We start from the raw sequence: 24145 nt of genomic DNA, 5'->3' as shown, positions 1-24145 counted from the left end.
GAAATTGGAAGTAATGCAAAAAATAACTCCCAAAACACACAAAACAACAGCGAAATGCACAGAATGTGGACAAAAATACACAAAGCAACAACAACAAAAACACAAAAATGCACAAAAAAGACTCAATACACACAAAAGGACACCAGACACACAAAACAACCACCTAAACACAAAACAACAACAATTACCAACTACATTCTGTCATCAGGGCGTTATGTTTATATTGATGCATGACTCATGGGAGTGTTTGGTGTGTTCGAGGGGGAGTGGTAGGAAGGGAGGAAGGTCGGGAATGATCATTTTGTGTTTAGTTTCTGTGCTATTATTGTTTAAAATCAAAATAAAGTTAATTACAAAAAAAAAAAACAACAGCAACAATTGCACAAAATGACAGAAAAAATAACCAAAATGAAAAGAATACTGAAAAAATGTAAAGAATGCTAATATAACACACAAGAAACAACAAAAACACATATCATGACTCGTAAAATACACAAATGCCGCCAGAATTTTACAAAATTACAGATAAATACACAAAATGACTCCAAAAACACACAAAATGACTAAAAAGTCAGAAAAAAACTATACAAAAAACCTTGTTCTTTCCTGTATAAATGCTCAGTGTCGTCGTAATTGTTAAATTAACTTAATATTTTGTGAAGCGCATTGAGATGACTTTGTTGTAATTTGCGCTATATAAATAAAGTTGAATTGAATTGAATGAATACTGGCGTGAATGAATGTTGATAATGTGGCCCTCGGATCAGACAATCACATTTTTATGGCCGTTGCTGTGGTAACAGTTGCCCGTCCCTGTTCTATTGTGTTCCTCCACGTCTCCTTTAGCCTCCAATAAAATCATTTATCTGATCCCCAAACACCTTCAAACGTTATTAAACACTACAAGCCGATAAAAGGTGTTTAAATCTCAGCTTTTATTTTGTGATAAATCGTCCTCCATCAGGTCTTTGAGAGGTGAGCAGGAGAAAAGGCCAAAGGCAGCAGGTCGCTGAGGCTGGTTTCTCTGTAGGAGCCGTCGGGTTTGGTCAAATATACCATCCAGTCTGAGCCAAACTGAGGACAAAGAGGTGCACGTGGTGAGGTCGACTGCAGTGCTTCTCTAACCTTTTCAATCAAAATCCCCTTTTTGTCCTTGTACCGTATTTTTTGGACTATGAGACACACTTAAAATCCTTTAATTTTCTCAAAAATGGACAGTGCGCCTTATAATCAGGTGCGCCTTATGTATGAACTTAATATGTCAAAAATGTTTTAGTACAACTTTGATAAACTATGAAGATGCACCACTTGATGGATTTTTGGTGCTTCAGGGCTACCGTAGTCAAATAATAATAATAATAATAATAATAATAATAATAATAATAATAATAATAATAATAAACCAGTGCGCCTTATAGTCTGAAAAATACGGTGCAACATTTAGCTCAGAATTCTATATAAAAACAACTATAGAGCATTATGATTGAATGAATGAGTGATAACACAAATAAGTGGACTGTATTTAGTGCCTCCTGAATACATTTATTTCCATAAGTTTATATCATTCCCAACCTTTTTTGTCAATTATATCATAATTTTGTATTTTTTGTGGTTTTTTTGGTGCCATTTTGTTGTTATTTGTCAGTCCTTTTTTTTATTCAGTATATTTTTTCTCTTATTTTGTGTGTTGTTGTTGTCATTTTTGTGTGTTGTTGGTATAATTTCAATCATTCTCTCTCAGTGTGTGTGTTTTTGGTGTCGGTTTTGCACGTTTCTCTGCTACTTTTGTGTATTTTGTAGTAATCTTGTGTATTTTTCTCTCATTTAGTGTGTTTATGTTGTCGTTTTGTGTGTTGCTGGAAAGTATTTTTCTTTTAGTCCGTGTTGTGTATTTTGTCTTTTCTCTGGTGTTTTTATTATTCATTATTATACAGTATACGATCTTATTTAGTGTGTTTTTGTTGTTGTTTTGTGATTCGCTGGTAATATTTAGTATGATGACATTTTTAACTACAAATAAACATTATAAATTCATATTGGCAATACTGTCATTTGTTAATTTTTCTCTCTCTCGCATACCCCGATTTGAGAAACGCTGGTCTACTGTATTCCATTATTTTAAATCAATAATAATAATGAAACAATCATTTTAGTATGTGATGATGTAGGGAAACCACACGTGTGTCACCTCCATGAGAACTTGTCTGCAGGCTCCACAGGGTCCGACAAAGCTGTCTTTGATGTCACTACGACACAGAATAGAAACAATCAGTGTGTTTTCTGTACGTATATATGCAACGCATCCCTCACGCCACCGCGCTACCATGTGACAGCGATGGCGGTGAAGCTCCTGTGACCTTCTGCCACAGCTCTCTGGATGGCCGTACGCTCAGCACACACCGTCAGACCAAAGGAGGCGTTTTCAACGTTGCAGCCTGCACACAAACAACCATAACCTTACACAGATACAGTATATGAAGCCACATATAAAGTTTATTTTCCTTCTTTTTTAATCCTTAAGGGTTGGTATATAGTCATTAAACTGTATTTCCTTGGTTTATTATCCCTCTTACGCTAAAAGTGTCAATAAAAAAACCATTTGCCTCTAAAAATGTGTTTCTTGTGAGTGTGAATTTAATAAATACTGTTTTGGATTAAAAGTTTTGAGCCTTTTATGTGTGTTTCACTGCATATTATGCAGCAAGATGAATGGAATGTGATGATTTTGGCTCATATTTTGCAATAAAACTGAAATTGTTTTAAAAGTTTATTGTTGGAGCTATATTTTTACCCTACTGATGATGTGCCGTTGCAATAGTTCCACATGGGGACATTAGTTAAGTACATAAGAAAATTAAAAAAATAGCTTCAATCAAAAATATATATTTTCAATTAAAGAAAAATAAATAAAGAATAAAGAAGAGACCCAAAATATTTTAACTTTTGTTTTTATTGAAATAAACTGTTTTGTATTCGGACCATATTATGGTTGTACATTTGTGACAATATTATCCAATTTAAAAAATAAAAAAAAAATCCTTAAAAATATTTTTTTTTTTTCACTTCAATTTTTTTGTTTGTTTGCATTCAAACACTTTTTTCTGTAATTCAAATTAATTAAATAATTAAATAATAAAGACACTACTCATAATATGGCCCAAATACAAAAAAAGATTAAAAGTGTTAAATGATTTTTTTTTTTTAGATTTTACTGCATTTGAACACTTTTTTCTTTGATTGAGGTAAAGTTTTTTTTTTTTTATTATTATTATTATTATTATTAAGTTGAAAATACAAAGTTAATGTTTTTCCTGGATTGAATAATAATGACTCTCTCCATAGTGAGTAAATGTGTGATTACCTGTGATTATAGCGCCCTCTGCCGTTAGAACTGCAGCACCGACAGGAAAGCGGCTGTAGGGACAATAAGCCATGTCTCGAGCCTGCAGGCACTTTAAAACCAACTCTTTCACTTTATCTGCGCACAAATAACGTCAAACTCACTAAAGTAACGGCTACGTTTCAGGTGATAACGGTATAGTGAACACAAAGTGAGAATAACACAGTAAACGAGGTGTGGAGATGGACTTGCCTGTCATTGTGGATTGTCAGGTTTACTGTGAGGTCACCTGTTTGTCACTCACCAGAGTCACCAGCCAATCAGGAGCCACCTCTGCTGTCACGTGACTGGCGAAGTTTGAGAAGTAACGGAATCACACAAAAAAACAACAACAAAAAAAAAAGATGAAAATCACAATCTATTTATTTAACCATGAACTTTAACATCTCACATCAAATACACATGTTTATGTTTCAATAAGTGTTAATTTTGACAAAATAAAAAAGACGTTTTATTACGGAAGTGGATTAGGGCCAATTTTGATGGAGAAAATAATTTTGGGCAAATCAAGAAGCTCGTCAGCTTCCGTAGATTTGACTTTATTAGCAAACCTTCGACTTTTATCACAATATAGTGTTTTGTGTTAATATTCATCTTTTTGACTTAATCTCGATATTATATTTCAACTTTTTCCTCGATATTTCAACTATATTCTTGTAATTTTCGACTTAAATCTCCTTTTTTCGATTTTAATCCTGTTTTTTCGATTTATGTCTCTTTTTTTAATTAAATCTTGTTTTTCGACTTTAATTTGTTTTTTTCAAATGAAATCTTGTTTTTTCTAGGTTAATCTCCTTTTTTCTACTTTAATCTTGTCTTTTTGACTTTAATCTGTTTTTTCAAATTAAATCTTGTTTTTTTCTACGTTAATCTCCTTTTTCGACTTTGATCTTGTCTTTCAACTTGAATCTGCTTTTTCAAATTAAATCTTGTTTTTTTCTACGTTAATCTCCTTTTTCGACTTTGATCTTGTCTTTCAACTTGAATCTGCTTTTTCAAATTAAATCTTGTTTTTTTCTACGTTAATCTCCTTTTTCGACTTTGATCTTGTCTTTCAACTTGAATCTGCTTTTTCAAATTAAATCTTGTTTTTTTCTACGTTAATCTCCTTTTTCGACTTTGATCTTGTCTTTCAACTTGAATCTGCTTTTTCAAATTAAATCTTGTTTTTTTCTACGTTAATCTCCTTTTCAACTTTAATCTTGTTTTTCGACTTTAATCTGTTTTTTCAAATTAAATCTTGCTTTTTCTACGTTTATCTCCTTTTTCGACTTTAATCTTGTCTTTTCGACTTTAATATCCTTGTTTTACTTTAATCTTGTCTTTTCGACTTGAATCTGTTTTTTCAAATTAAATCTTGTTTTTTCTACGTTAATCTCCTTTTTCGACTTTAATCAAATTTTTTCGACTTTAATCTTGTCTTTTCGACTTTAATCTCCTTTTTTACTTTAATCGTGTCTTTTTGAATTTAATCTGTTTTTCAAATTAAATCTTGTTTTTCTACGTTAATCTCCTATTTTCGACTTTAATCTTGTCTTTTTGACTTTAATCTCCATTTTTCGACTTTAATCTTGTTTTTTTGACTATATTCTGCTGCTTTAATACCATAGAAAACATGTTCTATAATCTCACCACTTTTTCTTTTCACACAAAACAACCAATAATAATGAATTTTAAAAATATATCAGTCATATGTTTTTGTCTTTTCCTGATTGAATCTATTTTAGTACTTGTTAAGGCAGCACTTTACTTCTTCTTCTGCTTTATTTTAGTAGATAGTTAATCTGATCAAACATTCTTCATTGTTCGTCATGTTTTTTTGCCATTACTCGGACGTTTGGAGACGTAAAGCAGCAGTGATAAAGGATGGTCCTGGAGAGGTCCTGTCCTGCATGTTTTGGATATTAAAATATTTCAATGCATAGATTCATAATAATAATAATAATAATAACAACAATATTAATAATAAATATTCTTAAATTAAGTCAAGATATACTAAATCAAGTAAATATTTTATATGATAAAATTAAACATTTCAAGTACATATTTATTATTATCATTATTATTACAATTATTATTATTATTATTATTATTATTATTATTATTATTATTATTATTATTAATAATAATAATAATAATAAATAGTAAATTATATAATATTCTAAATTGTCAAAATATTCTAAATTCAGTACATATTTTAAATAATATTAAATATTACAAATATTTCAAATACATAGATTAATAATGAAAACAACAATAAATAATATAATATATTCTAAATTATGTCAAAATAGTTTAAATTTGGTAAATATTTGAAATAATATTAAATCATTATAGAAATATTTCAAATACATATATTAATAATAACATACATAAATAATTACACAATATTATTCTAAATTAAGTAAACATTTTAAATAATAGAAAATAATGTTAAATTCAAATACATAGATTAATAATAATATTTAAATTATTTAAAAAATATTCCAAATTAAGTCAAAGTATTTTAAATTAAGTAAACATTTTGAATAATAATATTAAATAATATTTAAAAATATTTCATATACATAGCATTATACATAACTCTACAGGAGAACATGCAAACTCTGCACAGAAGAGAATTTCATTTCACAACTTTCATTTGCAAACATTCCTAATAACAAAGGAGGAAATGATTAAAAAGTGGAGAGCAGTGGAGGAATGCTGTGAATATTATACGAGTGAAGTCTGTTGACCAAGCCTTGTGTTGCAATATTAGGTCATAAATGGAGCAAATAGACATTGATCAGCAGCAGGAGGAGGAGGAGGGGGAGGAGCCAAAGGGCGATCAGCAGAACCAACATTACCAAACCTCTAACGCACAGTATGTCTTCTTTTTGTATTTCATATTTGAAAAATCCAGTGTTTTCATTTTTCTTCCTGCTTCTCACATATTATTCTATAATAATAACAATCATTATGATCATAGATACAGTTCTATAAAGTTATAGACTCACTGATAATGTTCTTTGTCCTCCTGTGTCTCTTCCTGTTGCTCACTGTAACCTTTAGTGTTTGACTTTCTCTGATGACACCATAGTTTCTCCTCCCACTGCTGAGTGGGATTCCCATCATCCACAGGTGACCCAACAGACTGGAAAGGATAGTGAACCATGTGCTGTACGGGGAAGTGTGCCCGGCTGGTGGGTCTGATCCTGCTGCCCACGGCCTTCATCTGTATGATCACCAACCTGCTGCTGTTCTTCCCAGACGGGAACCAGTTGGAGAATGATCAGATCTCCCTGCAGGTGTGGCTCATGGGGGGGCTCATCGGAGGAGGCCTGTTTGTGAGTAAAATTATTCCAATATTGATACTTTTAACCAGTTTTTTATTTGTGTTGTTTGATAAATAATTGTAGGATTCTCAACCTTGGGGTCAGGACCCCATTTGGGGTCCCAAGACACTGGGAGGGGGTCGCCAGATGCCTCCAAGAAACTCAGAATATTTTCTGAACAATTTGAGACACTTTTTTACTTATTTTTACCCATTTTTCTGTAACAACACCAAACTTGCCATATTTTAAGCTATTTTCATAACTTCTTCTTGCCATATTTTTGCTACATTACTCCCATTTCTGCCACTTCTCCATCAAATTTTAACGCCTTTTTGGCATCTATGAATCCTTTTCACCACTTTTCCCTCCTAATATCACATTGTTATGTTATATTGTCACTTTTCACCTCTTTTTTTTTATTACCATATTTCATGCTTATTTCTGCCAACTTAACCACATTCACCATTTGTCTCGCCCATAATTTGACAGTTATTATTATTAATTGTGCCTACTTTTTAATATACCCCAACACCCCTCTCCTCCCATTTCTCCCACTTTTTTAAGCCAATAGGTAGAGTTTAAAATCCACACCTGGGGTTATTATACATTCATAATAATGAATTATTATAAATTAATAATTTCAGGAGTTACAAAGTAAACAAAGCGAGTGTTAACAGTGGAGATGATAATAAACTTTTGAGAGGAAAATTCCACTTTTTCCGTCTTTATTTTTGATCAATCGATGTTTGATTTATTGATCTCTGACGTCTACACACTGTCTTTATCTGATCAAAGATTGTCGTCTGCAGCAGCTTGGAGATGATTCACAAACTAGAAATAACTTGACAGTTTATTAATGGTAATAAATGGGTTGCATGACGTGGTGGACGACAGTGAGCTTTGAGCACAAACTGTTGCGCATGCGCGGTTACAAACTGTCTATTAGACGTTTAATTGACTCATGTTGCATCAAATAATGCTGGAAAATAATAATATCTCGATATTTAGGTGCCAAAGTAATAACGATGATTGAAATGTAACATTCATTAGTTTCTTTTTTGACTTATTTTGTGTAATTGTTTTAACAACTGTAAAGTGGCTTTGAGTTTTTGAAAAGCACTTCTAAATAGAATATATTATTATTATTATTATTATTATTATTATTATTATTATTATTATTATTATTATTATTATTATTATTATATTATTATTATTATTATTATATTATTATTATTATTATTACATTTTCTTTTTCATTTATCATCATTATTGTTGTTATTATTATTAGTACTTATATGTATATTATATATTATACTTTTTTTGAAAATTATTTAGTTGCATTTATCTAATTTTAATTAATAGATAAATATAATATAGATACAAATTATTCAGTTTTATCTATCTACCATTAATAGATAAATATAATATAGATACAAATTATTCAGTTTTATCTATCTACCATTAATAGATAAATATAATATAGATACAAATTATTTAGTTTTATCTATCTACCATTAATAGATAAATATAATATAGATACAAATTATTTAGTTTTATCTATCTACCATTAATAGATAAATATAATATAGATACAAATTATTTAGTTTTATCTATCTACCATTAATAGATAAATATAATATAGATACAAATTATCTAGTTTTATCAATCTACCATTAATAGATAATTATAATATTAAATGATCTAGTTTTATCTATCTACCATTAATAGATAATTATAATATTAAATGATCTAGTTTTATCTATCTATCATTAATAGATAATTATAATATTAAATGATCTAGTTTTATCTATCTACCATTAATAGATAATTATAATATTAAATGATCTAGTTTTATCTATCTACCATTAATAGATAATTATAATATTAAATGATCTAGTTTTATCTATCTACCATTAATAGATAATTATAATATTAAATGATCTACTTTATCTATCTACCATTAATAGATAATTATAATATTAAATGATCTAGTTTTTATCTATCTACCATTAATAGATAATTATAATATTAAATGATCTAGTTTTATCTATCTACCATTAATAGATAATTATAATATTAAATGATCTACTTTTATCTATCTACCATTAATAGATAATTATAATATTAAATGATCTACTTTTATCTATCTACCATTAATAGATAATTATAATATTAAATGATCTACTTTTATCTATCTACCATTAATAGATAATTATAATATTAAATGATCTACTTTTATCTATCTACCATTAATAGATAATTATAATATTAAATGATCTACTTTTATCTATCTACCATTAATAGATAATTATAATATTAAATGATCTACTTTTATCTATCTACCATTAATAGATAATTATAATATTAAATGATCTACTTTTATCTATCTACCATTAATCAAACTAGTATTAAAGAGAATGCATTTACCATTTACATTAATAATAGTTCATTAATATTAACCAATATACAGTATATACCAGTGGTTCCACCCTTTTTTGGGTCATGACCCCATTTTTATGTTGCAAATTTGAGACATTAATTTTTTGATATTTTTTAAGGGTTTATATTTTAGAAAATGAAAGTTTATAATTTAATTACATTTTTTGTTTGGTTAGATTGTGTGTGGTAAATAATTATTAATTCTAATAATAAACTTATTATTTTTGACTAATTACTACACATTTCAGGAGACCCCATTTTAATTCCAGGCGTTCTCACATGGGGTCACGACCCCAAGGTAGAAAAACCCTGATATATACAGTATATCTTTTTTCCCCCCAGTAATGTGTGTGTTTGTGGGGTATTTCAGATGCTCTGTCCAAGCTGCTCCGCTATCAGAGCCGGGGGCAAGGGTTGCTGTGGAGCAGGTTGCTGTGGCAACCGTTGCCGGGTGAGTCCCTGTTGTTATGACTTCTCTGATAAGATGTGATTAAGATGAAGAAAGCGAACAGCTTTTGACGTGTATTATTAAACATATTAACCCAACACTATGATGCCTACATGTATGATGGTATAGTGTGGTTTTCCACCCTCAGTGAGGACTGACAGGCTGAGGAGGAAAGTGATGATGTGTCCTTCCCTGTAGATGCTGAACTCTGTGTTTTCCTCTGCCTTTGGTCTGATTGGAGCAATCTACTGCACCAGTGTGGCCTCCGCTGGTTTGGCCATCGGACCCAAATGTCAGCTGGAAAATGGGATGTGGGAGTATCCCTTTGAAAACCTCGGAACGTGAGTTTAGCCCAGTGGTTCCCGACCTTTTTTGGGTCGTGACCCCATGTTAATGTCACAAACTTAAGGCAACCCCAGAGACTTTTTTAAAACAGTTTTTATTTTAATTAGCTTGTAATATAGTGTTATGAGTCGCACTATAATGGTGAGATGTGGAAGAGAAAAACAACATTATTTAAAATATATATATTATTTTCATTTTCATTATTATTTAATCATAGGCATAATTAACTAATTATTTCATTTTTATAGTGGTTTTTTTTTTTTTTAAACTAGATTTATATTCGAGGAAGTGAAAGTGTAGAATACAGTCGTTTGAGATTGTTGTGTGGTGTTTTAATTTGAAAAAGAATGTATAAATATATTTTTTTAAAACTAAAAAATATAATTTTCCTTTTAACTATGATTGAACAATGTTTTTTTTAAATTTTTTATACTTTATTTTTAAAACTGAATTTTTAGTTGAGGAAGTGAAAGTGTAGCATACAGTTGTTTGAGATTGTTTGTGGTGTTTTACTTTGAAAATTAATAACAATTTTTAAACATTACAAAAAACATACATATTTGTATAATTAATTATTTAATTGTTAAATTTTTACAATGTATGTTTAAGCTAGATTTACATTTGAGGAAGTGAAAGCATACAATAAAATATTGTTTTATTTTGAAAAGGAATAATATTTTTTTTAAAAATTACAAAAACATAATTTTGATTTTCAATTATCATTTAACTATTTAATAATTTATTTCTATACTTTATTTTGTTTAACTAGATTTATATTTGAGGACGTGAAAGTATAGAATACAGTTGTTTGAGATTGTTTGTGGTGTTTTACTTTGAAAAATATATTTTTTTAAATTACAAAAACATGATACATTTTAATCAATTACTACACATTCCGGGCGACCCCACATGGGGTCACGACACCAAGGTTGAAAAACGTAGGTGTAGCCTGTCACGGAGAACAATGGCTCCTGTTATCAAGTCATCTTTATGCTCTCCTTAATCACGTGCTTTATCTGATAACACACTTCCTATACAGTACCGATGGCAACCACTGGGTGGCAGCAAATTATTATTATTATTATTTTTACCAAAATTAAGAAATCTATCACTTAAATTAAATTATTATTTTTCTATTAATTCTTGCAGAAATATAAGATGATATGATCATAACTGATATATTCTATACAACAAAGCTTTTATTACAGCGGGGGCCACAAAAATGTGATTATAAACATTGATGTAAGCATTCATAACAATGGCCAGCCTGAGCATTAATACAGGAAGGAAAAACACAGCTTGTGTTTTTTTTGTGTGTGTTTTTTTTTTGTCATTTCAGTGTCTCTTTTTATATGTTGTCTTCATTCTATGTCATTTTGCTGTTGTTTTGTATCTTGGAGTCATTTTTGTTGTCATTTAATTCATTTCTAATTTGTTAATTTTGTGTATATTTGTAGTCATCTTATGTTTTACGTGTATTTTTTCTTTTCTGTGCGTGTTTTCTGGAGTTATTTTGAGGTTTTACTTTTGGGGCCGCATAAAAATCAACTGAAGGCCGCACGTGACCCCCGGGCCGCCAGTTGCCTATGTCTGCTATACATTATACTTTCAGCTCTCCTATGTCTGTAGGTTTTCAAAACATTTTTTTTTACATGTTTTTACATATTTTAGTCACATGTTTTACTCAAAGACAAGAAACATAATTATTTATTGATTTTTCTAATTCATTTTTACAGTATTTTTCTTTTTTGTTGTTGCTGTATTTGACTAATGTGTGTAATTTTATATTAAAGTGTTTTATAATTACAATCTGACCAAAAATAAAAAAAATAAGAAGAGTGTTTTTCAACCTTGGGGTCGTGACCCCATGTGGGATCGCCCGGAATTCAAATGGGGTCACCTGAAATGTCTAGTAACTAATAATTTAAAAAATTACTAATTGAAATTATATTTTAGTAATTCTTAAAAACTATTAAAAACGATCTCAATTCAAACTGTATTCTATATTTTCACTTCCTCCAATCTAACTATTAAAAACAGTATACAAATTAAATAATTAAATAATAATTAAAATGAAATTAGTATTTTTGTGATTCTATTAAAATTGTTATTCTTTTTCAAAGTAAAACACCACAAACCATTGTAAACAACTGTATTCTATACTTTCACTTCCTCAAATATAAATCTAGTTAAAAAAATACAGTATAAAAATTAAAAAATTAAATTTTTAATCAAACAATTAAATAATAATGAAAATGAAAATTACGTATATATTTTTTTTAAATTTATTTTGTTAAAATTGTTATTCTTTTTCAAAGTAAAACACCACAAATAACCTCAAATGACTGTATTTTATACTTTTACTTCCTGAAATATAAATCTAGTTAAAATAATACAGTATAAGATGTAAACAATTAAATAATGACAATTTAAATATCATTTTTTTTGTAATTCTATTAAAATTATTGTTCTTTTTCAAAGTAAAACACCACAAACAATCTCAAACAACTGTATTCTAAGCTTTCACTTCCTCAAATGTAAAGTTAAAATATAGTATAAAAAAATAAACAATTAAATAGTAATGAAAATGAAACTTAATATTTTTTTTTTATTCTTTTAAAAATGATTCTTCTTTTTCAAAGTAAAATACCACAAACAACTGTGTTCTACATTTTTATTTCCTCAAATATAAACCGAGGATAAAAAATATTTAGTATAACAAGTACACTTTTAAATTGTTAAATAAACAAGTAACTAGTACTGAGAATGAAAATTATATATATATTTTTTAATTCTGGTAAAATTGTAATTTTTTTTCAAAGTGAAACACCACAAACAACTGTATTCTATACTCTCACTTCCTCCAACATAAATCTAGTTTAAAAAAAAAAAATACAGTGTAAAAATTAAACAATGAAATAATATTTCAAATTGAATGTATTATATTTTTGTAATTCTATTAAAATTATTGATCTTTTTCAAAGTAAAACACCACAAATAATCTCAAACAACTGTATTCTATGCTTTAAATCTAGTTAAAAAAAAATACAGTATAAATTATACTACTACGCGTAACACTATAGCACAAATATGATCAAAAACTAACCCATAAAAGGTTGAAAAGCACCGTAGTAACCCTTTTATCTTTGTTGTTTTGATATTACCGTACTCTCTGTCTGTGTTTGTGTCCCTCACAGCGGTAACACCAGCTACCTGGTGAACCAGACTCTGTGGACGCTCTGCGTGTTCCCTGATAACGCTGTGCTGTGGCATCTGGTCTGTTTCTCCATCCTGCTGTCCATGGGCGTGCTGCAGCTGCTGCTGTGTGGCATCCAGGTGCTCAACGGATGCATCGGATGCATCTGTGGAGACTGTCGGGACAACAAGGAGGTGAAAACTGGTGCACAAACACACCAACACTAACAGCACTGGGTTATGAAACACCATCAGAGGATCTATTTTCTATACACACGCCTTTTTGGAACAGCAAAATCATTTTCATTTACGTCTTTGTTTTCGTGACACATCATTAATAAGATGTTGACGTTTATACTTTTACAACACACTATATGAAATATCCTGAAATTTAAATGAAATAACTGCAATTCTAACAAATAGCATGACTCAGGTCAAATTATTATGACTCTATTCAAAAACTGGAAAAGTGACTGCAGAAGCATCTCCAATCACTGCCGCGTGGGACTTCGTGCAAAACAGGAGGGTGATTGGCGGTAAATAATGAAAGGTTTCCTAAATAATGTTTTAAGACCATATCACACATTGATGTGGCGTTTCATCCCGTCAACTTGTAGCTGCGAGTCTAGAAAAGTGATTCTCAACTGGTGGGTCCTGACCCAAAAGTGGGTCGCGGACCAGTACTGGGTGGGTCGCGGACAGCTGGTCAAAAATAAATAAAAAATGAATGTCTCTCATGTTGGGACGTGTCTTTCATTTTGAAGGAAACTTTTTTTTGTGACATGCATGTGACATGCATTTTGCACATATATATATAGATTTATGTTTTAAAAAACATTATGTATGTTTGTTTTCAACAGCTATTTTTTGAAAAACAAAACTTGGTCTGAAGAATTAAAAAAAAAAAAAAAAAGTCGCGAATTAGTGCCCGTGGCAAAATGTGGGTCCCAGGATGAAACCAGTTGAGACCCCCTGGTCAAGAACATTGTGGCAACGGACCTGTCTCGTGATCCACGTTCACTCGTCCGACCGAAACTCATTTTTGAACGAGATTACGAGCGAATTTAGACATAATTTGCCTGTTTTGCGACACGTGCTAGACATTCAGTGACTTGTTCAGTGACATCCAATGGTGAGGTGGTTTATCAGTGACATATTAGGGCCAGATTTGAAATTAATACAAAAAAAGGTTCAAATTCAGAACGGGAATCTGAATCTGCGTTTTTTTGCTTCACACGAAAAACTACTACACAATGGCCGTGTAAAAAATATCACACGTACTATACACTAGTATATACTGTCTATTATATACTATAAGTATGATTAGGATGTTGAGCGTTCCCACTGACGTATACTTCCAAGTTTTTCAAGATGCATTTGGAACCGACAACCACAAAAAACCTTGCTCACACTGAGGCTAAATATCTCTGTTGATTCTCCACCTTTGAAAGTTCTGAAAACATTTTAAGTGAGAAAATGGCCAAGTAGAATATCAACATGTGCTCATTGGATCCATAAAAAACTCACAGAAACACATTTCATCCCAACATTTCAGAGATTCCACTTTGTCCGCCATTTATTACTGACAAAGCTTCCGGTTAACTTCAAAATAAGAGACCTATTGACGCATGCATCATGGGACTGTTGAGTATGACTAGTGTGCCCACCATACATACTTAAAAAATGTCCCCATATACAGTAGTGTACATCCGGCTATTTCTCGTATACTCAATCTTTTCATACTATCTAATGTGAGCGCACTATTTACTCATTTTGACGTCAGACGTAGTATGAGGAGTACGTTAGTTTTACAACACAACCTTAGATTTCAGAACCTCCGCTCTAAGTTGTGTCTTATGTTTTTAAAGTTTCAGTATATTTTACCAAATGTCTATTGTTTTGGATCCTGTCAGGATGGTTGAGTGGTCTAAGACATAGACTCTGGGATTTTTCCTTCCGCTGGTGTGGGTTCGAAATCCCACTTATGACAATGCGTTCTTTTTTATTTTAGCATATTTAACACGGCAAATTCCACCTTTAAAAACACATACACGAAAAGAAGAAACATTTTAGGATATTTCTAGGATAGGGTTAGGGCTAAAATAAAACTGACAGAAATATTGATAGAAGGACACGGGTCCCGCAGTGACGTAACTACCGGCATTCGGCTTACTGCGCATGCGTCCGCACTATACATATTAGGGATGTAACGATTAATCGTAAGGCAGTTAAAAATCGATTCATAGGTATCACGGTTGATATCAATTTTCTGAAAATTGAATCGCAGTACTTTTTTTAACCAGCAGAGGGCGCTATCCGGAAGTGTTGGCGGCAGGCGGAGTCTGCTAATACTTTCTTTCTGGCTGCCTTCTACTCTTAAATATGTTAATAAAAGATTCATTACCCCTTTAGCACCGAAAGAATATCTGTAATATTACTTGAATATCTGTAAAAGTCACGTTTTTCTATTAGCTCTGTCTGCTAGCACATAGCATCTCTTCTTCACTGCAAGATATCTGCATGCCAACCGACCACTGGGTTACCAGCGCCCTCTGCTGGTCCAAACAAATATGACGTAAGTCAGTGCAATGACGGTTTTTTTTTTTTTCAAAGTCCAGTTGTTACAGCACAAAATACATTTTTAGTTGCACTTTTAAAAGAAAAAGAACTATTATGCAGTTTTGCATTGTTTATTATAGAACCAGCTGTGGTGACGTGCTGACGTATCGTGGTGACGTATCGATCATTTCCTGTTTACGCTCTACCGCTGCTTGCAGCGCTCTACTACTGTGTTCTGCTAACTCTAATCAAACTTGTTGTCATTGATATTTTAGCCTTGAAAACACTTGTTTTAATTTTTACCGTACAGTTAAACGTACGAAGGTTAAGTAAAAAGCAATCTCGCCTCTTATAGGCAGTACAATCTCCTTTAAACTTCCTTTTGTCCTTAGCTTAGCTTAGCTTAAATTTAGCACCTATGGCTTCTCTCTCCTCCCCTCCGCTCTCCTGCCCGGTGTGTCAGATGTTTAGTTACTCGTCGTCCTCCTTTAGGGACAATGGTAGTTGCATAAAGTGTAGCGTACTGTTAGATATGGAGGCGAGGATCAACAATCTGGAGAAGCGGTTCCGCACCCCTGATACCAAAACCGAAGCTAGCAAGCAGGACCTAGCCGGTGCGGACCGTGCTAGCTCTAGCTTAGCCTCCCCCCCGGCCAGCAATGAGTGGGTTACTGTCCGTGGTAAGCATAGTCGAAGGTCAAAAAGCCGCTCGGGACACCACCATGTTCACGTCTCAAACAGGTTCTCCCCCCTCTGTGAGGACAACACACTCACCGGGGAACAAACTCTGATAATTGGCGACTCCATAGTGAGAAACGTGAAGCTAGCGAAGTCAGCGGGCATTGTGAGGTGCATCCCAGGGGCCAGAGCGGGCGACATAGAATCAAATCTAAAGTTGCTGGCAAAGAGTAATCGTAAGTTTGATAGGATAGTCCTCCATGTCGGCACTAATGACTCCCGACGTCGCCAGTCGGAAGCAACCAAAGTGAACATTGAATCAGTTTGTGCTTATGCTAAAACAATGTCGGACTCCGTAATTTTCTCTGGTCCCTTACCAAATCTGACCAGTGATGACATGTATAGCCGCATGTCATCATTTAACCGCTGGCTATCGAGGTGGTGTCCAGAAAACGAGGTGGGCTTCATTGATAATTGGAGATCCTTCTGGGGAAAACCGAACCTGATAGGAAGAGATGGAATCCATCCTACTTTGGAGGGAGCATCTCTACTATCAGAAAACATGGCACATTTATGACATCTCATGAATGAGACCATGTTACAGAGGGGGAGTCCTCCACGCCCCTCTGCGCTTGCCTTAGGACAGTTTCCCTCCCATTGCTATCAGGATAGCTGTGTTCATCGCCATGACAACTGTTGTGATGGTGATGAATATTATTTTATGGAGACGGTGTCTGTCCCCCGACCCATATTTCACAATGATTTTAACATAAAATCAAATAAAAGAGCTATCAATTATAAAAATCTGAAAAAAATTAAAATCTCAAATCTAGAAACACCAAAACATAAAACCATTAGATGTGCTCTATTAAATATTAGATCACTGAGATCCAAATCTCTACTAGTAAATGACCTTATCTCAGAAAATAACTTTGATTTATTCTGTTTAACTGAAACATGGCTGTATCAAGATGAATATGTTAGTTTAAATGAAGACACTCCTCCCAGTCATTTAAATACTCATATGCCACGAGACATAGGCCGTGGAGGTGGTGTAGCATCTATTTATCATTCCTCTCTCCTAATCTATCCTAAACCAAAGGCCAATTACACTTCCTTTGAAAGCCTGGTTCTAAATTTATCTCATATCGAATCAAAAACCTGCCAGCCAGTCTTATTTGCGATAATTTACCGTCCTCCAGGCCCTTATTCTGAATTTCTATCAGAATTCTCTGAGTTTATATTAAACTTAGTCCTCAGTTCTGATAAAATACTGATAGTAGGAGATTTTAATATCCATGTGGACAAAGATAGTGATAGCCTGAGCTCAGCCTTTATGTCCCTAATAGACTCAGTTGGCTTTTCTCAAACTATTAATGAAGCTACTCATCGTTTAAATCATACTCTTGATCTTGTTCTAACATATGGCCTTGATATTAATGAACTAAAAGTCTACCCTGAAAATCCTCTGCTATCAGATCACTTTTTAATATCTTTTAACATTATCCTAGAGGATCTCGCACTGTGCAATAAAATAGTTACAAGTAGAAATCTATCCAACAGTGCTGTGGCTAAATTTAAAGAGGCCATTCCTGCTGCCTTAAACTCAGTGCACCATCCAATAAATAACTATGACATTAATTATAACCCCTCTCAACTGGATCTGCTTGTCGATAGCTCTGCTAGTCTACTAAAATCCACCTTGGACTCAATTGCCCCATTGAGGGAAAAAACTATTAAACGTCAGAGGAAAGCTCCGTGGTTTAGCTCTGAAACTCACACACTCAAACAAACAACCCGTAAATTAGAGAGAATGTGGCGCTCCAATAAAACAGAGGAGTCACGAATACTTTGGCAAGAAAGCCATAGTAAATACATGACAGCCTTACGACATAGTCGATCTACATACTACTCCTCACTAATTGAAGAAAATAAAAATAATCCGAGGTACCTTTTCAGCACTGTAGCCAGGCTAACACAAAGTCAGAGCTCTATTGAGCCCATGATTCCTCTAGCCCTCAGCTGTGAGGACTTTATGACATTTTTTAACGATAAAATTCACAAGATTAGAGATAAAATTAGCCACTCCCTGCCTTCACCTGGGCCTGCTGTACCATTAAATGTAAATAGGCCTAACCTAAACTGTTTCACACATATAGGACTTCAGGAACTTAACTCTATTATTTCATCCTCCAAACCATCGACCTGCCTTTCAGATCCGATCCCAACTAAGCTGTTTAAAGAAGTTATTCCCCTAGTCTGCCCATCTTTGTTGGAGACAATAAATATATCCCTATCAATAGGCTACGTGCCACAGTCCTTTAAAGTAGCTGTAATCAAACCCCTTCTCAAAAAACCTACTCTTGATTCCAGCACTTTAGCAAACTACAGGCCTATATCTAATCTTCCTTTTATTTCAAAGATTCTTGAGAAAGTTGTGGCAGCTCAGCTCTGTGAATTTCTTCAAAACAACAGCCTGTTCGAGGACTTCCAGTCAGGCTTTAGAGCTCAACACAGCACAGAGACTGCTTTAGTTAAAGTAACTAATGATCTACTCTGGGCTTCAGATGAAGGACGACTGTCAGTGCTGGTTTTATTAGATCTTAGTGCAGCTTTTGACACTATAGATCACTATATTCTACTAGAGAGATTAGAGAAATTACTTGGAATCACAGGGACTGCCCTAAACTGGTTTAAGTCCTACCTATCTGATAGGTACCAGTTTGTACACGTGAATAATAAGTCTTCTGTGTACACTAAAGTAAGCTACGGGGTTCCTCAGGGCTCTGTGCTAGGTCCAATCCTCTTCTGTATCTATATGATCCCCCTTGGTAATGTTATGAGAAAATACTCTGTTAACTTCCACTGCTATGCTGATGATACCCAACTGTATGTATCAATGAAGCCAGGTGAGACAAATCAGCTATCTAAACTTGAGGCCTGTCTAAAGGACATTAGGGCCTGGATGGACCAAAATTTTCTTCTTCTCAACTCAGACAAGACTGAGGTCATTGTACTGGGCCCGCGACACCTTAGAGAAACCTATGCTAGCCTAACTGCCCTAGATGGCATTACTCTGGCACAAAGCACAACTGTTAGAAACCTTGGGGTTCTATTTGATCAGGACTTATCCTTCAACTCTCACATAAAACAAACTTCAAGAACTGCCTTCTTTCATCTCCGTAACATTGCTAAAATCAGATCTATCCTGTCTCAGGGCGACGCCGAAAAACTAGTCCATGCTTTTGTTACCTCTAGACTGGATTATTGTAATTCTCTTTTAGCAGGCTGCCCGAGCAAGTCGCTTAAGACACTTCAGCTGGTTCAAAATGCTGCAGCACGTGTACTGACTAAAACTAGGAGAAGAGATCACATTACTCCTGTATTAGCCTCTCTGCATTGGCTTCCCATAAAATATAGAATAGAATTCAAGATTCTTCTTCTCACTTATAAAGCCCTAAATGGACAGGCACCAGTCTATCTCAAGGAGCTTGTAGTGCCATACAATCCCCCCAGAACACTACGCTCTCAAAATGCTGGACTACTCGTTGTTCCATTCATCTCTAAAAGTAGTATAGGAGGAAGAGCTTTCAGTTATCAGGCCCCACTTCTCTGGAACCATCTACCAACCACGGTTCGGGGGGCAGACACCCTCTCTACCTTTAAGGTTAGGCTCAAAACATTCCTCTTTGATAAAGCTTTTAGTTAGGAACCAGCTCATAGCTCATAATTAAGATGCAATAGGCATAGACTGCCGGGGGGGGGGGGTCTGGCATGCTCGGTTGGAGAGAGGTTGGAGAGGGCGTTAAGAGAGAGGTCATTTAGGTTAGAGAGGGACCGGAGAGGGTCCCATTCCTCTTTCAAACACTCCCTCTATGTCTGCTTCTTCCCTTGTGTGTTTGCTCCTGTACTCCTTCTGGCTTTTGTCTTGCAGGTCCGTGGGATCCTCAGTGTGGAGTTACAGAGACTCAGCGGCTCTGTCTCCACCCTTTTCTCTGCACACACCCAACACAGCATAACGTGGATGGCTGTTCATCATAGGAATGGGATCCACACAAGGTTCCTGCTGCTTAACAGAAGGTTTTCCTTGCCGCCATGATGAATTCATGTTGGGTGTGGGATACATATGTATGTGTATATACGTATATATGCATATGTGTGTATCCATAAAATGAAGAGTCCGTCCTTAAGACTGCTCTACTGTAAAGTGCCTTGAGATACCATTGGTTATGATTTGGCGCTATACAAATAAAGATTGATTGATTGATTGATTGATTGAAATGAATAGGCTTCATTTCATTTGTATTATTCCTTTATTTATTTAATTCAAGATTTATTTTTAGTTAAATTGCATTGTTTTGAATAGTTTATCAAGGAATTCTTTTGACAATGAAAAATAAAAGGAAAATAATACAGTATTTTATAGTTTTTTTCCCAAAAAAAAAAATTGTCTACAGTCCCATTTTGTAATTGAAAAAATCGTGAATCGAATCGTATCGGGAGTTGAGTGAATCGTTACATCCCTAATACATATACATACGTTGTATACACGTAAGCACTAAACACGGAACTATAGTCAGGTTTGTCTGAAGTCTGGGCCAATAGCAACAGCCTATATTTTAATACGAGATCCTTGTTCAGATGCTGTAAGTAAGAAGTTTAACGCTCTTTTATTGTGTCGTCACGGTCTGTGTTTACCTCCGTGCTGAGATTATAACCCTAACATAATCCAATAAACGAATAAAACACGTGTGCGTTCACTTTGAAAACAAAAATAAACAAAAATTGATATTTTTTTTTTTTTTTAAGCAAAAATGTAATTTTCGGTAGTGCGCATGTGCAGATATGCAATCTCAGTACGATGACATCGTCATCGCAGAATGAAAAAAAAAACGTACAAAGCTTGAACATTAAGCTCAGATGAATCAGATGGCTGAACACGCAGCAAATATCACGAAGTTTCCAAAAGCCCAGTTTGACGGTATAGCTTCACATCTACACATTAACACCGTGTTCACATTCATTAACGCCTCTGTCGGCCTTTGCTTCCTAAACCTGCTGCTGTTGTTGTTACAGGATGACGGAGGCCTGTGAGGATCCAGCTGGGACCAGTTTCACCAACACATCTGGGACTGTTCATTGCTTTAGTTTAAACTTTAAGAAAGAAAATATGTGAAATTCTAAAGGCAATAAATGTCAACTTTGTTCTTCTTTGGTGAAAATGAAAAGACGTTATTTCTCACTTCTAAGGAAAACGTCTTTGATTGACTGAAGCAGTAAAATGTGTTTAAAAATGTTTTTTTTTGTTGTATCATCCACCAATAAACTCCACCCACTTTATTTCATTCTGATATCTTACATTGTAAACCTGAACGTTCAAAGTATTTGGATGGATTAAGTAGTTTATACTCAAAGTTATAGAAAAAGTTCTACTAACTTAATTATGACAATTTTTGAGTAAATGAAACTATATTTGTTGATAAGTAAGCATAACTTAAAAAAACAACTTAAGTACAACTTAAAAAATTAAGTATTAAGTCCTATTGTTTCATATAGGGATTATTTAAAAATAAACTTCATTCATAATATAGCACTTTAATGTAACTGTTATCAAAAAGTACAAGTAGCCTGTGATCAAATCTTTTTAGTTTTAGAAAATTTTGAATTTTAAGTTAATCAACTTAAATTGATTGCCTTAATTTGTTTTGAGTTCTGATAACTTACAGTGTCAAAGAAGATTTTTGTATTTCATTTTGTGAAAATTATTGTTGTAATAAAATTATTTTTATTACAAACTGGTCTACTTTCAATAATAATTGTTTTAAAAATGTGATTTTCATTCTTAATAATAATTTTTTTATGATATGTTTTAAATATCATTTTACATCCTACCTGACGATTTTGATATGTTGCCAACCATAAAGCGTAATTAAAATGACTTTACTGCAATGTCCTGTGGGGTTCCTCAGGGCTCTGTTCTTGGACCCTGTCTGTTTAGCCTCTATATGCTTCCTTTAGCACAGGGGTGTCAAACTCATTTTGGTTCAATAGCCACAGATTTTAGGCGGCAAAATTAACAATTTCAACATTAATGTTGAAATTTGCACTTCCTATAACAAATTCAACATAAAGTCTGGAAGGTATCAATAATATCTAAGCAATAAGTGACAGATAGCTAATTGTCATTTGATTTATATATTTTTTGACCAATATTTATTTAATTTGGGGAGATTTTGTAGAATAATTTGAGAAGAATTACAGGATTTCGGGGAAAAATTTTAGTTCTTTCAACAACAATTGACAACGGAATTATTTGGTAATTTACTCAATTAATGTTTTTGCTGTCCTTGAGTTTGACACACGTGCTTTAGAACAAATTCTACAGAACTGTAAGTTTGATTATCACACCTACGCAGACGACACGACTATATCTATCACTGAACCCAGATGACTTTGGTCCCATAGATGTTGTTTGCCTAACCTCACAGTTTATGAACAACTAAATAAATGATCATATTTTTAATATTGATATCCTGACCTTAAAGGACATACACTGTATTTTATGTTTTTATTGACTTATTTATTGTGGACTATTTATATACTTTTAAGTACTTGTTTATTATTACTGCTTGATGCTACAGAGGAGACTGCCAGACAACATTTCGTTGTATTTTTTGCTACACACTGAACTTTTTTTTTAAATATCTTACTTAGCTTGATTTTCTAGCCTAAGACATAGTTTTGTGTTTCATCTTTTACAGCAGTCGTCCTCAACCTTGGGGTCAGGACCTCATTTGCGATCGCAAGACACTGGGAGGGGGGTCACCAGATGCCCTCAAGAAACTAGGATTTTTTTTTTTGAACAGTTTGAGGGATTTTTTTGCTTATTTTATTTTTTATTTCTTTACCATTTTTCTGCAACCACACCAAACTTTCCATATTTTTTTCTTACTCCTATTTCTGCAACCTCATCACATTTCAGTGACATTTCTTATAAACCCTTTCCACCACTTTTACCAACTAATGTTGCATATGTTGACCCATTATTGTCACTTTTAACCTCTTTTCACCACATTTCATGCATATTTTTTTTTTGTTGCCAATTTAACCACATTCACAATTTGTCATACACATTATTTGCCAGTTTAAACTAATTGTTCCAATATTGACACTTTGAACTTTTTATTACTACTTTTTCTGTCCATTTTTGCCCACTTTAATTTGTAATTTGCAACTTTTAAACAATTTCTGTGGTTTTTAAAATCCCATTTCACCAACTTTTCCACCATTTTGGTCACTTTTAACCCATTTTATTTTTGATTAAAACAATGATTTACATCTATAAGGTGACTATACACTATGGTGCAAATAATGATAAACTTCCTGGATAACAGTAGATATTATTCAGATAAATAAATAAATGTGGTTATCACAGATTCATAGAACAATGGACCATCATTTTAATGACTTTATGGATGGACCCCAAAAAATCTCCCCTTTATTCCCCTTATAGATGGTCCTGTCTCCACATGACTGCTCATTAATGTTCATGTCTGTGTTCAACCACCTTCAGCTACAGTGGGGGTCCATGGTCTCTGGGACCTTTATTTTGGGGGTCACGAGCTGAAAAGATTGAGAATCACTGTGTTACAAGACTACGTTAATGGCTGTTTTAATTGAATTAAAAAAGATGATGTAAACTGATGTCCAATATGATCTCAGGTCATCATAGTTCAGGAGGAGGCTGCTCATTTATTCGCACTAATG

General features: G+C 33.2%; 2 protein-coding genes across 3 annotated transcripts; one reads left to right on the top strand and one right to left on the bottom strand.

The window, feature by feature from the left end:
- Window positions 1-913: 913 nt before the first annotated feature.
- On the bottom strand, window positions 914-6530 carry LOC114480350 (cytidine deaminase). Of its 2 annotated transcripts, none has more exons than XM_028474432.1 (6): window positions 6397-6530; window positions 3593-3687; window positions 3362-3478; window positions 2324-2435; window positions 2189-2246; window positions 914-1074 (listed from the first exon to the last, which is right to left on the bottom strand). In XM_028474432.1, the coding sequence occupies exons 2-6, from the start codon at window positions 3597-3599 to the stop codon at window positions 961-963; spliced, it is 408 nt and encodes a 135-aa protein (XP_028330233.1). In that variant the 5' UTR covers window positions 3600-3687; window positions 6397-6530; the 3' UTR covers window positions 914-960. The 2 variants fall into 2 exon arrangements, with proteins under 2 accessions (XP_028330233.1, XP_028330234.1); XM_028474433.1 differs by having other exon boundaries at window positions 3362-3452.
- On the top strand, window positions 6527-21723 carry tm4sf5 (transmembrane 4 L six family member 5). The gene is made up of 5 exons (XM_028474431.1): window positions 6527-6726; window positions 9524-9604; window positions 9800-9942; window positions 13144-13336; window positions 21455-21723. Exons 1-5 carry the CDS (start codon window positions 6553-6555, stop codon window positions 21470-21472), a joined length of 609 nt encoding a protein of 202 aa, XP_028330232.1. The 5' UTR covers window positions 6527-6552; the 3' UTR covers window positions 21473-21723.
- Window positions 21724-24145: the final 2422 nt, after the last annotated feature.

This window comes from Gouania willdenowi, chromosome 18 (genome assembly GCF_900634775.1).
Source record: "Gouania willdenowi chromosome 18, fGouWil2.1, whole genome shotgun sequence".
Taxonomy (NCBI): domain Eukaryota; kingdom Metazoa; phylum Chordata; class Actinopteri; order Blenniiformes; family Gobiesocidae; genus Gouania; species Gouania willdenowi.
Note: the sequence above shows the minus strand (reverse complement) of the source record. Positions and strands in the feature narration are given on the sequence as shown.

Bases quoted from the DNA above. Each gene is read 5' to 3' on its own strand.
- LOC114480350 (XM_028474432.1), bottom strand. The intron at 2,436-3,361 runs GTAATCACACAT...GTTTGTGTGCAG, and splicing joins AGAGGGCGCTATAATCACAG to GCTGCAACGTTGAAAACGCC. The intron at 2,247-2,323 runs GTAGCGCGGTGG...TCTGTGTCGTAG, and splicing joins ACCGCCATCGCTGTCACATG to TGACATCAAAGACAGCTTTG.
- tm4sf5 (XM_028474431.1), top strand. From the start codon at position 6,553: ATGTGCTGTACGGGGAAGTGTGCCCGGCTGGTGGGTCTGATCCTGCTG. The intron at 9,605-9,799 runs GTGAGTCCCTGT...CCTTCCCTGTAG, and splicing joins GCTGTGGCAACCGTTGCCGG to ATGCTGAACTCTGTGTTTTC. The intron at 9,943-13,143 runs GTGAGTTTAGCC...TGTCCCTCACAG, and splicing joins CCCTTTGAAAACCTCGGAAC to CGGTAACACCAGCTACCTGG.